This window comes from Atractosteus spatula, chromosome 13, assembly GCF_055471065.1.
Source record: "Atractosteus spatula isolate fAtrSpa1 chromosome 13, fAtrSpa1.hap1, whole genome shotgun sequence".
NCBI classification, from domain to species: domain Eukaryota; kingdom Metazoa; phylum Chordata; class Actinopteri; order Semionotiformes; family Lepisosteidae; genus Atractosteus; species Atractosteus spatula.
Window position 1 is genome coordinate 28,527,595 of NC_142718.1, and position 13,742 is coordinate 28,541,336.

Below are 13,742 nucleotides of genomic sequence, written 5' to 3' on the forward strand. Positions count from 1 at the left end.
ATTGTGCTGCTGTTTTCAGTTTGAAAGAGTCACTTTGATATATACAGTAACTTGAAAATGATTATTTTATCTCTAATATCTGGCCTTTGATTGAGATTTTATCTAGTTTTACCTATTGGACTTGAAAGGAGTGATGAGATTACAATCCTTAGCAACTCTGGGGGGTTTTGTCTTTTTTAAAAAAATGTTTAAGCTAAATAAACAGCCACTCTGTGCTTCTGAAAAGCCTCGGTTTCAGTTTTACCAGAGAGGTTTTGTGCTGTCAGAGCCATCTAGAATACAGTAAGTCTGTCTTAAATTCCATTTTAAAGATGTCATGTGGCATATGCACAAACCAAGTTAACCATTCAGCATTAAACTGCCCTCTCTAAATGCAGGTTAATTAAAAATCTTTGTTGTATCATTTAAGACCTTCAGCCCAAAGGGCAATTTGAGAAATGAACAGAGTAAATAGCAGTGAGCTGCTGCTCCCTAGCCATATTTTTAAAGCCATACCTGAACAGTTTTCTTACAGGGATTAAAAGGTAGTGTTGAGTCTTGTCTCATTTCATTAAAAACAACCTCACAAAAGTGTTCATACTACCATGTTCTAACAAGCCAAAACAAAATAAGGTGGGATTACTAAAAGAACACATGTACCTGTATCTGTTGATGAATCACTGTTCTGAATTATGTAGGTGTGTTTATCATCTGAGGTCAAATACCTTAACTTTTGATAGGTTGAATGAAAAATATGAAATGCCACAGTGTACAGTATCGCAAAACAAACTGTGGACACAGATTCTAAAATAAGGAAAAGCTGCAAACAGGAATGAAACAGTATTAAAGCTAACTGTTCAATTGTCTGGTAATCTACAATACGAGCTTTGAAGAACAAAGCTGATTACTAGACTTTCCACAATTGGCTGTAAAAGGTAATATCTGCAGTGATAGTAACACAACACTAAAGAGCTTTTTCAAGTAAGGCCATGGGGCCAGTTTACAGGGATATAAATACGGGAGACAGATTTACTGATGTCACAGGCTAGGTGGAGCACACGAGGCATACAGTATATTGCTAGTTCTTTCTTTGAATTAAAGGGAAAAGTCAGATACTTAAAAGGTAATATTGCTTAAAGGTGGAGAAAGGTAAGGTAAGTGCACTTCTTCACTTGTCTGTGATAAGTGTAGAATGTATTGATGTCTTATTTTTATTCTCTAGAATATCTAGAGAATCAAGCCCTCATTGGCAGTAATAATAACATTTCTCAGTTTAAAATGTTGTATATGATTTTTTTAACTTGAATGTAAAAGGCTTACTGATATAGTACATAATCAGTACAGTACATTATGTCATTCTGTCCTTTGCAAATGTACAAGAAAGAGACTCCCCAATATCTTCTTTACTTCAGGCTACAGTATTTGTGATCGGTTCAGAAACTAGCCTTCTGAGACATACCGAAACTTAATTCAAAAATGAAAATCTAATTTGTGTAGCTTTGTGAGAAAAATGAAGTACATTTTCAGAATAAGTATGACATTATTGATTTGTATTAGGTTTTTGATGGACTTAAGCAGTACGTGAACAGTTTTCTATCAGAAGGAAGTTATCACACCACTTGAGTACTATCAAAACATTAAAGGAGATCTTCAGGCAAACCTTGCAGAGTTTCTCAATTACAAGATTTGCACACTAGTCCACTCAATCATCCCAAGACAGAAACTAGTTTGAATGGAACTATCAGGAACACCGAGTGTTACAGTATATTTTTATTAAGCTGATTAATCTAAATGTTGTGCAGGGATTACGAAAGTGTCAGTTATTTAAAAAAAATCCATGCAGTTTTTTTGCATGTACAGTATGAAACAGGTGTTCGCTAATGCCAAAAGCCTAAATGTGCATTAATAAAGACCCGTCGAACATGTACAGTATTTCTATCATCCTCTATAGCCACTCAAACGGAAATGTGCAGCTGTTATTGCTGCATGTATTGTTGATCTCAATTCTTAAAATACTCTGGGTGTTGTCCAGTTGTGTGCAGGAAGGTGCTTTGCATATTGTTGCCTTTTGTATTATGAACCCACCTTTTCCCAGAGGACTTGTCCCCGCGAACAGCTAAGCCTCTTTAGACCGGACTGGTATATTTAGAACTATTTGTACAAAAAGTACTTTCAGGAATTTATCATTGGACGCCGTTCGTCAATCAGGGCTGCATGAGGAGAGCAAGCAAGTCGGGTTTTACCTTTGAATACAGTAGTTCTATTTCACGCTATCTTGTTTTTGCTGCGTAGGACTACAGTACCTGGCAGGTTTGGACACTAGTGAATTACTGTGCATGTAAGTACCTGTGCCATAATAGTATACAGGGTAGATGGTTTCTCCAAAGATACGTTAAAATGTAACAAAGAGTTTGGTTATTAAAAATGAATTAATTACTTCGTTAATGCTTTGCAATTATCTTCATATACTAAGAATTACGAGTGTCTTGCTTCGCCGTTATAAACTGCCTCCCTTTTGTGTCGTGTGCTTCCGTGAACATGTGATATAAATGTCTTGAGTGAAAAGAAAACAAGTACAGTAGCTGTGGTCTCAGAGTAAAATCCTGCATAGGAATGTGTGAATTTTCATGGCTCCTTAATTAAATTCTGTGGGTTTTGCTTATGTCAAATGTTTGGCGTTTTCTTAGAATAGTTCATCTTTAAATACACGCCTGATTAAGTTGCTACAGTGAGAGTGCTTAGAGGGGGGTTTATTTTGCATTTACTACATTTTGTTTTGAAGTGAGCTTCCTGGAATTTTAAGCAGATGTTGGGTGAAAAATAACGTTTTTAGTTTGAAATGTTAATTACTTGCTTGCTTAACACGACCAGATATTTTTTTTTAAAATATGAATTCGCTCACTGCTCCAGATCTGAACTAATCTGTGGGGCACCTTGTACCTTGACGAGAGCCTGTGATACGGAAAAATAAAAAGGGCGTTGCGTTGATTATATCCTCTTGATTGGTACGAGTTCACACAGGAATTCCCGGGACCGTGTCAAAGCATGCTCAGTTTTAAGTTAAGGAAGTAAACTGTAAAGGTAAGGGGATCCTTTATTTTTTATTTTTTAGACACGATTACAGAATTGTAATTGGATTGTAAACCTGAAGTAGCGTTTCTTTTAGGACAGGAAAAGCTGGTCTAGGTTGAGAAACAGAAGTATCATACAGCAATTCGAATGCTCTGTCGGACTTTAAATTTACCTCTTATCTCAACATAGACCTTACGAAATTTGTGAATCCGTTACAAATGTTAAAAAGGTTATAATATTTTTACAATAAGGATAAATAAATTAGGCATACTGTAGCTTTTGGTGATGTCATAACATCCCGGAGGAACAATTCCAGAGATTTGTAATGTCGCCGGAAATTAGTTATATTATTAGTTACAAAAGTATTATTATAGGAGCACAAAGCTTTGAATGTGATGAAAGTATGGTGTTTTAACTATCAAAATGGAAAATGGGGTTAAGAACTCGGAAGAACACGTTAAACCCGTCTTGTAAAAAAAACATATGGCATCCAAGAACATACTAAATTCCCAAGTACAGGAACCGTGCTTCGGTGAGCAGTTCAGTAACGTACAGTATTACCTTTGCAGAGTAATTCGTAGTGCTGAGAAAAAGTAAAGGGGCTTCTGTGACAGACGTTTAGAGAAATAGTCACTCTTGTATTGGGTGCAGTCTGAAAGGTGTGTACTCACATTGAAAACTGCCCTGCTGTATCATTTTCATTTTCACCTGGAGGTTGTAGTACTGTAGATGGCACTAAGTGTGAAGTCTGGTATTCTGTACACCCCTGGTTTGGTTTTCACTATTGATTTAAAATTTGCCTGAGGCAAAACCTTGAAATGTTTATTTTTTTTCTGCTAAACATCCTCCAGCTCTGTTTGTCTTATCTTCTGATAGTCCACTGCAGGGAGTGGCATTTTTCTGAGCATGAATCTAAACCTTTTTTCAAAGCTAGTGTTAATATATTTTAAATTGTATCACTGACAACAGAAACATTTTTAACCTCTGGTAATACAAGATAGATCTTTTCTTGACTTATTAAAATAATGTTTTAAAACACATTTACAGAAAAAATATCCTCATTTTTTACTTTTTTCCTCAACATAATTTTTACTTTCAGAAAGTGCTGCAAAACGGAGATTGTTGATTAGATGGCTGAGTTAAGTGTCAGAAGGCTTTTGTTAAAGAAACAAAAGGGGTGGAAATGTGTCCATTTGCAGTGAATGGTGTTTTTTCCTGTGTGGCTTTTCTTAGTTGAAATGTTTTCAGTTTCAGTGACTCAGCTTCAACTAAATAAAACGCAGTACTTACTGTACTCTTCTTTAGCAAGTACAATATTTTTAAAGAGTTCATCTTACAAATCAGAAACTTCAGACTGTGAAAAAGCCTACAGTATGTTGAAATATAGCTGCACAGTGTAATAAGAAATGTACTGTATGTGCCTGTCCTGTCTTGCTGTTCTTGGTCTTTTTGAGACACTGAAGACAAACTCAGAATAGTAAAGGTGGCAGTAATGAAAACGGTGCTGTATTTCACAATGTCAGTTGTTAAGAATATTTGTTGGATTGCTTGGGACCTCTAAAAACAAACATTTCCTCAACATATTGAGTTTTCTAATCTGCATTTTATACTTTTAAACTTTTCTCAGGGCTGCTCGTAGCATCAGTGGCAGGGGTGGATATGAACTATAGTGTGTTGGATTTGCCTAAGCTGTTTTGTAATGGGGCACATTAAGTTAAGAGTCATGAGAATTCAAGAGAATTTAATTCTTGTCAGATGGTGTTTACAGTGGGACTTGTCTGTGTTATGTTTGTTTCAAAACTAGTACAAACTGCTTTCATTTTTACATTGGTCGAAAGTAGTGTAGGCTATATGAATTTGTTTTCCAAAGGCAATGAAGGAAGCAAAGTGGGCTGTTCATAGATTACAGGCCTCCTGTCGCAACAATGATCCCTTGTTCTGTCCTGTAGGCTTTTGAGCTGAAACTTGTTGTCTCTGGATAAGGCTCCAGCTCAAATTCATGCTCTTGACACCTTGGAAAATCACACAGCAGTTTGGAAAGATGCATTTGAAGGCTTTTTCTCTGTCATGTGCATGCAGCTCTGCGGTGATCTTCTGCAATAGCTATAAAAACATTTCTTTACAAAACATAATGGGTTACATCATTTAAAAAAAAACGATCATATTGCACATCTGCAGTGCTTGATTCCTCTGTGCCTTGAAGCATACTAGAAAGGCAAATGATAGAAAGATTTGGGGCCTCCACCTACAGGTTGCAAATATTTGTGCCTCACACAGAAGAGCTACAGTATAGCTATCTCTGCTCGTCTGATCATCATGAAGTAATGAGAATTAAAATACTGTTACAAAATATGAAAACAGTATTGTTTGTAGTTTTCTCTTTTACCAAATAGATGATGCGGGGTCAAAACAACAGATATTTTCAAAGTAAATATTTACCCATCTATTGTCAGAATGCCGCTCAAATAGAATATTATAAATGTAATATTCAGTACCTTTAAAGGTATATGTTCTATAATTTAAACACAGAGGTAAAAGTTTTTAAAATCCTGGGTAATGCCTTACGAAACTGCTTGGATAAGATCATTCTAAATAAAAGCCAATATTTGGCTGACCATTATTTAAACTACAATCAGTTTTAAAGACCTTGAAAACTGGACTTTATACAGTACCAGCGCTCCAGTGTGTCCACAGCATGTTTCTTCTGTTTCTGTTCTGGATAGTTTCCAGATTAAGCTGTTCCAGTATTCAAGTATTTCTAGCTGCAGACCAGTTTAAGTGGCTTGAATGCAATTGTTTATGTAACTGACTTGTAAGTACTACTGGGTCTGTTTCAAAGTCAAGTGTTATATCCTGCTATTAATGTGGTAGGAGGATGTTTTCAGTGTGAATGCTGTAAAAGGGAACAAGAAAACTTTTTTAGTCTCGTTCTTCACTTATTTTGAATTTCTGTTAAGGAGTCGGGTGAGTTTTCAGAAAATTCCTACCATATTAGTAGAAGATGTCATTTATTTCTCAGTAGGCCTAATTCTGCACAGAGTGTCATCTGGATTCATATTTCAATTGATATTTTTTTTCAAAGGGTTCGAGGGAACTGTTCCATTTTGCTTTCAGTGTTGTGTTTACATACAATACAATGCTCAAATGAGAAGATGACTTCTTGAAAACGGCTTCCTGATATATACATATACTTATTGTAGTCAAACAGTCAAATCAACAATGTGTGTTTTGTAAGGACTGCATCCAGTATCAGCTGATATGCCAGAAAGAAACTGCCTTACATTTTATGGTCTAAATGGTATAGTCATGTGAATTTATCACACTTTAGGGTTTTTCTTGTGAACTCCAGTCAACTGTGTCTGAGTTTCAACAGCTGCTGCTGTTGAGCAGTATGCTGTATAATTACAACAGTATTCTGTAACGAGATACATTCTAATTTCAGCAAATCAATACATGCTCATGACTAGATGTGACGTATGTGTCTTACTTGGATTATTTTACATTGGTTTGGCTAAAACTAAAATTGAATGACAGTTTATTTGGAACTAGGAAACCTTTAAATTATTGAACCACTTGTACTGTACTTGTAAAGTGTATGGAAGTAGTTGGAACATTTCTGAAATTCCAACTAGATGAAATGCTATCAGTGAGTGCACAACAAATTTCACACTGGAATTCCACAAGCAGTGGGTCATATATGCCTTGTATTTAGGATTTTTGTCTGTTTGTTCCACTGTATTTTAGAAATGTGACTTTATATGCAGTTTTAACAAAAAAAACAGACACACTTTATAATACTTTCTACAAGGTCAAAGTATGTTCTCTTGTGAAATTATGCATCTCAATAATAAACATGCAGGTGTTTACTTTGGCTGAAAAAATCAATGTTATTTCCCGGTCAGGTTAAAAACAATGTGAGACGCAGGGCTAGCAGTGTATAATGTATGATGAAGTCTGATGCAGTGACATCGTTCCCCATATGTCTATATACTGTATGCATGATTCTGCTTATATGGGTGATGTTTTTTTACCACAAGAGGAAATCTTAAAGTTTATATGGAGAGTATTAAAGTGGATAACGAAGATACAGAGGTCAGGACTGAACAAAACAGTGATCACCAAACAAAGGCATAGTAAAATTTATAGTTTGGTAGAGCTACAGTAGGTCCCCAACAAATCTCTGGCCCTGGAATAGATTTTTTTAGTTTGCACTTGCTTCTCATCGCACCTAAAATTGCAAATATGGGTGTGTAGTCAATAATTTTATAATAATCATTTCTAATACCCGAAAGACCTAGAAAGGAGAACCATAGAACTGAAACAGTTGAAATATGAAGGTATGTTAGTTTTTTTATGGAGATGTGAACTCGAAGAGATTTGGGAAAATGAATCAGTGACTTCAAGTCAGTTTCTGCCTTTGTGAAAAAGTATTCAAGTATTTTATACTATATTTATAGTGATGTTAGATAAGGAAGACAAAGTATCTTTATCAAAGTATTTAAAGTGTTTGAACAGCAGCAGTTTAATATAGAAATAAATAGTTTAAGTAATTTTAGAGTCACATTAGAACTTTAATTTTGAATTCAAGCTGCCAACCAACTCCTAATATACTGTAAGGTATCCTATCCTTTTGGTGTTGCTGTGAGGTTTATATATATATTTCTATTTTGGTAACCATAATTATTCCCATGTTTTAAAAATGCAGGGCAGAATTCTTGGGAAAAGCTTGCAAAACAATAGTCTGTTTAGCCTCTTACACAAATTTGTTTTAAGATGCAAATTAACTCCTTCAAGTCATAGCAAACATTGTTATGTGAAATCTGGAACTGCTGATCGTTGAGAGATTGGTCACAACATCCAATTCTGAAATGTCCTGTCCATGAGCTATATATACATATTCATCTGCAAGTTTTAGTGCTATTTAAACTTTGTTTCCCCTTGAGTGTTATGGACTACTTTCCTTCCATGTTAGGCAGACATAATCTCCTTATTAAAGTCTGTTTTTCTGACCCTTTTGTGTTTGAATGAGTGCACAGAATGGATATTTGTTTGGAGTAAAAAACTTTTTGCTGTGTAATCAGTGGAACAGAATACAAAAGATTTTTTTTATTCTGTGAAAAGCTACACCAGCCAACCAAGTTAAAAAAACTTAACCAGAGCAAAGGCAAAGAGAAATAAGAAGAAAAGAGCTAGGCAAAAAGGAAATAGTAGGTTAATGGCAAATATTACAGTAACCAAAAAGTGAGGAGCAAGGGGCAGTTACTGTAATATTTTACAGAATAGAATAATCAAGTTAGGTAAAGTAGTGTGGACAGAATAGAATGTATGTTACCTTCAAGGACAATAGCAAATGATAAAACTCAAGTTAACTTTATCTGTAGTGTTTGTATTGTGCTTTTGCAGATAACCACTTCACCAAAATTCGAGTTTTGATATAGTAGAATTTGTTATGTAACTGTGTACTGTGATACCTTTCCTGTCATGCATCAATGGTAAACATGATGGTTTAGACAATACAGTTTTGGAATTTCCAGTTTTGGAGATTGCTGCTTTCAGTTGCCTTTATGTTTTAAGATTCCTCATGCCAGTGTTACATATTGCATTAACTTGTCCCCACTGGCAGCTCTGTCTCTCCTGTGTTACTTCACTGCACTTCTAAACTGCTGCTGACAAAGCTGGTTCTATACTTATGTGATTAGGATGATCTGTATTAAATCTATAACATAGCAGTCAAGGTGAGGGTAACTTTCTCAAATATCAGTTATTTTTTAAGTAGTAAAAACTGACCTCCTTATCTACCTCCTCGAACTTTATAAATGCTTTTACCAGCATTGCTCATCACATTACACTTTATCAATCACTTCATTGTTATACACAAGCTCCTCTTTGAGAGGGAGTCCAGTTTCAATTTTTTTTTTACTAAAGAGAGCTTTAGTTATTGCAAGCACAAAGAATTTGAATGCCATTCTTATCTTAAATGTGTACAGTGACACTGTAAATATGTGTAAAAACTGGCTGCACTGCAGTCTTCCTTAACAGGAAACAAAGCAGTCCTGAAGGTTTTAATTAAAAAAAATATTGCAGCATGTTACTGGCAGACTTTCTTAAGGTGTTGTTTTTCCTTTGACAGAAAATCAACCAAAGGGAAAGCTCCACCTCCGCCTCCCCTAGCAAAGGGCTTTGATGGTGCAAACTTTACACAGAACATGGAAAATCCAAATGCAGCCATGGATCAGAAAGAAAATTTGATGGACAAGGATATCACTCTGACAGTGGTGCTTCCAGGAGGTACAGAGAAGACAGCTACTGTGCATGGAAGGTAAGAGCACATCACATGAGGTGCATAGGGGAAGGGATTCATACAGTAGACATGTGTTGACACCTTTGTAATTGAAGCAGCACACTGTGGGACAGAAACAGCCCTGCTCAAGAGGGACAGACTCAAGGTCATTACAAGAGTTGTGCATAATGTGCTGTACTTCCGTCAGCTGTGCATTGCATGGAACTTGTTAGGCTAATTGTTTTCAACACATGTGCTAAGGTCATTGTGGGGGCAGGTCTATAACTGCTGGCTTCTTGTATTTGCTGTTTCCTTGCAAAGCATACAAGTTGGTATCATTCACAGCACAAAAGTATTATTACAGTAGTGCAGCTGTGTTCCATATTAAAGGCATGCAAAGCAGTCATATGGTTTGTACAGTATAAAACATATGCTTAAGGAAGACCCCAATTTTCCATGATTTATGTAATAGAAATTAAATTCATGGTTGATACACTGGGCCACAAGATAAGTTGAAACCTGCTTAACCTATAAATTACAGTCTGTTGCTTTGGAGACAGGAGGCTAATTGAGGCTTTTTGCAAAAGTGCTTTTAGTCATGATGAGATATGTCTAGAATTCCGTCTTATCTGTCCTGTGAGTTTTTTTTTCTATACTTGTTTCGAAATGTCTACATTTAAGATGCAGATAAAATTCTGAGTACAAGGAAACAGCTGTGTAAGTCGGCCTAGTGATGTTAAAGTTTTCCATTGGAGACTTCACCTGTTTTATGATTACCGTGATTTAATGGATAGACCTGTTTCTTAAATTTTGCGTTTTGTCTGGCCTCCACATGTTTTGTCAACCCAACACTTCAGTGTTGAACCTGAAGCTTCATGAACTTCCAAGTACTGTATTTGTTTCCTAATCTGTATACTGTATTTTTTAAATTTGTGTGCCAGCACATATTTGCAGGAGTCATGAAAAGTGAAATATTTTTTGGGGTGTGTCACAATAAAGCATTTTTTATATTTTACTGTAGGTGATGCTTTACATTGAGCTTTTTATGTAAATTATATTTTATTAATCATCATTTTATATAGATAATGTGGTTCTGTAAAATGTTTAAAAATCCATAGAATATGGATGCTTTAGTACTATTTTACAAAGCCTCAGCTTTCCGTAATTTGATAATGAACAAAATATAAATTTCCTTCTTTTGTATAAATACTATACATCTTAATATGTTACAACAGTGCATTCACTAGTGGACTGGATCATTATGGAAAAAATATAATTAATCACTTGTGTTTATTCTTTGATGTGAATAGTTATGCCATAAGTGGGTACAGTATGTGAACTTTTGTCACTTTATGTAATCCAAATCTTGTACCCTGTATATTTGTATTGTTCAGAGAGCAGGCTGATTTTACCAGAAATTCTAAAATGGATAATCTTTATTGTACACCAAGGCTTGAAGTCTGACCATTGTTATGACTGAGAAATTAGAAAAGGAACCTTATCTTTAAAATCAGTCAGTGAGTGTACTGAGGCAGATTGTGATCATTGATGCCCTTGATTTATAGCTATGATGAAATGCAGACTTTGTTGTTCTGTCATTAGAGTTTATTGCAGTGGCAATAGTAATTCTATGTCCCATATCTTTGGTAAACAGTTTGGTTGTCCCAGTATATTAAGTGCCCTGGCCTGAAAGTACGTTTAATAAGGACTCAACTTCAGTCCTTCAAATTCTTTAGCCTCTGTATTAATTCCAAGTGTGTCCTGAGCATTACAGGAGTACAGTGTGTTCATTATGTTAAGGATTAAGTTGCTGGGATTAAATTTATAAAGGTTTTCTTAATTCCAGAAATAAGGAGACTCCGTTGAGTAACATTGTGCACATGCTATTTCTAATAGGTTTTCTACAATTTGGAAATGTTAGATCTTACAGGCATGTAAGAGGTTTTGTTTAATATGAACTAAGTATTAATGATTTGTGCAAAAAAGGAGATGGGATTCTACTTTGTTCCTCTTCTTATGCCATAGAAACATTGCATTTTACTGATATATCTAAAAGAGGTGACTGACAATGTATCATTATAATTCATAATACACCTTTATCCGTCTCCTTATTACTATTCTTGTGAGTCAAATTGAGGAAGGCAGCTGAGTAACTTGGATGTCATTGCAGTGTAATCTGTTGAATAAGCTTTTCTGAACCAAGATGATCATAGTTTACTTTAGACAGCCACAGAAGGGCCTCTTTCTCACGTTAAACTTATTCAAATCCTGCAAGTAATAAAAGGATTATTACTGCTAGTCTACAAATTATCAGTGCATCATAAAAAAATTACCCTGGGGAAACCTGTTTGAACATGCAGCACTGATGTCACAGGAAATGTTTCAGTTCAGCATAGTTATCCCCCAAATTAAAAGAACATAAGAGAAGTTACAAGGGGGGACCACTCAGCACATCAATCCTGTTTGGTTGCTACTATCTAAATCCAAGGATTTCATCCAGCTGTTTGTTGGGGAAAAAAAAGCCTGGGTATCACCTTTATTTGTTCAGTAGCATGCCTGGATAGCTTGGTCAATTTTGCAACAACCCTTTGAGTAAAAAATGTCCTCTTGGTTTAAATGCATTTTCACATAGTTTCCACTCATATATTCTGGTGTATGTTCAGGCTAAAAGGTTCACTTCTTTTAGCCTCTCACTGGAGGACAATCATTAGAGGCCAGGAATGTATCTGGTTGCTCGTCTCTGGATTGATTCCAGAGTTGCAATATCTCTTTGCAGAGTGGTGATCAGTGTTGTACACGGTATTCTAGATAAGGCCTTAATAGTGCATTGTTACAGTTTTAGCATAACATGCTTTGTTTTATATTCTGTTTTATGTATCTTAGCATTGTCTTCTTATTGTTTCCATGGACTGTTCAAAAATATATATTCGTGATCCGTATGGTTGTCTTTTTATACATTAAAGTATAAAAGAACAACTTCTACAAGTTTAATAAGGAGCTTAAGGAGCTCCTGGAGCCTTCTACATTCCAGGAAAGATAATCCTTACGGGTCAGTAATTGAGGAATCTGCTGTTAACTTTCCTGAACCCCATGTTTTGCACAATGCATTTAGTTGGTTCCTTTTTAAATCCAGAACACGTATCCAGTTCATGACCATTTGTTTTGTCTAATGAGCTGTGTGCTGTAACTTTCCAAAATCTATCCATAAGCAAAGGATGAGACTAAATTATCTGTAATTCCGCATCCTGGGTCATACATCCTATACACGATATGTATACAGTAACACTTTAACACAAACATATATAAAATATGCAATTTAGCTTGGGGCTTAAAGTTCAATAGACTATTTTCTAGGGAATTCACCACAATGTATTTTAAAATCCAGGCTTTTAGTGTTTAATTTAGATTTTTCCAGATTAAATAACCATTAAAATGTCAATTAAGGAGCTACAGGACAGTGTAGGATTTCAAGTGGTCTTTCCATTATGATAATGTAATAGCATTCAGTATGAACTTGAAAGATTTTAATATCGGGCAACTATCCCTTTTATCTTTCTTTTTCTACAATGTAGTTTACATTCTGTAAATACATTTTAAAGACTAACCTCTAGTATTTTAAAGGCTAGTTCATTAATAAGGAATGTACAACTCGCAAGTGAACCTTTATAGACCTTATTGGGCCATTTCCTCTTTCATCTGTAAGTAAATTTGCTTTTCGTTGTAGTTTATTCAGTCTCTATTAATTCATGCTGAAATTAAAATGCAAATTAGAAACACTGGCAGTGCATGTAAAAATATTTTGTCATAATCTTATTCCCTGACATGTTAAAGTTGCTCTTTTTGTGTATTTCTTCATATTGCCTATAACAGAAGAGGGGAAGATCACATAGCATTTTGGTGCTATTATTGCATGAGTAATATCTACTCATGGGTGTTTTTGACCTACAGTACTACACCCTTGAATATAAACTTAAACTCAGCAGGTCCTTGCTAATTTGACTTGGCACATGGCCACTGGTGCTTCCTTTAGATTGAAGAAACAAAGAAATGCACCCCACTTTGTGTCCCCTCCGAACTAGTAGAAGAACAAGTACTAGCAAATACAGTACCTATGATCAGTGAGTTGATGTCATGATAATCTGCATTAGACAGATTCCAATTCATTTGCAAATCAAATGGACGGCTTTGGCTTTTCTGAAGGTAGTGCTTTTTATCTGGGGCCAGGAAGATGACTGTGACTCTGGAGCACATGTATCCTGTAGACTTTTTTTTTTTGCAGACCCATACCTGAGGTTAAGTGCCAAATCTCTGTGTTTTCTAAGAGAGTCCTGCCTGACTATTCACTATTCCACATTACCCTCGGCAGTGTTCACTATTTGTGTTCACTAATCTTAGCCGAAACAGGCTGTAA

At 35.5% G+C, this 13,742-nt stretch overlaps 1 protein-coding gene across 5 annotated transcripts in view; it reads left to right on the plus strand.

Moving 5' to 3' along the window:
• Positions 1–13,742, plus strand: part of cobll1b (cordon-bleu WH2 repeat protein like 1b) — a 56,379-nt gene that overhangs the window by 24,763 nt on the left and 17,874 nt on the right. For 2 of the 5 annotated variants that reach the window (XM_088931456.1, XM_088931457.1), the window contains exon 3: positions 9,182–9,370. In XM_088931456.1, the coding sequence (XP_088787582.1) occupies positions 9,182–9,370 (189 nt within the window). Of the gene's footprint in view, positions 1–1,019; positions 1,134–2,062; positions 2,318–2,552; positions 3,061–9,181; positions 9,371–13,742 lie in introns of those variants that run through there. The other 3 variants (XM_088931460.1, XM_088931458.1, XM_088931459.1) reach the window with 3 other exon arrangements.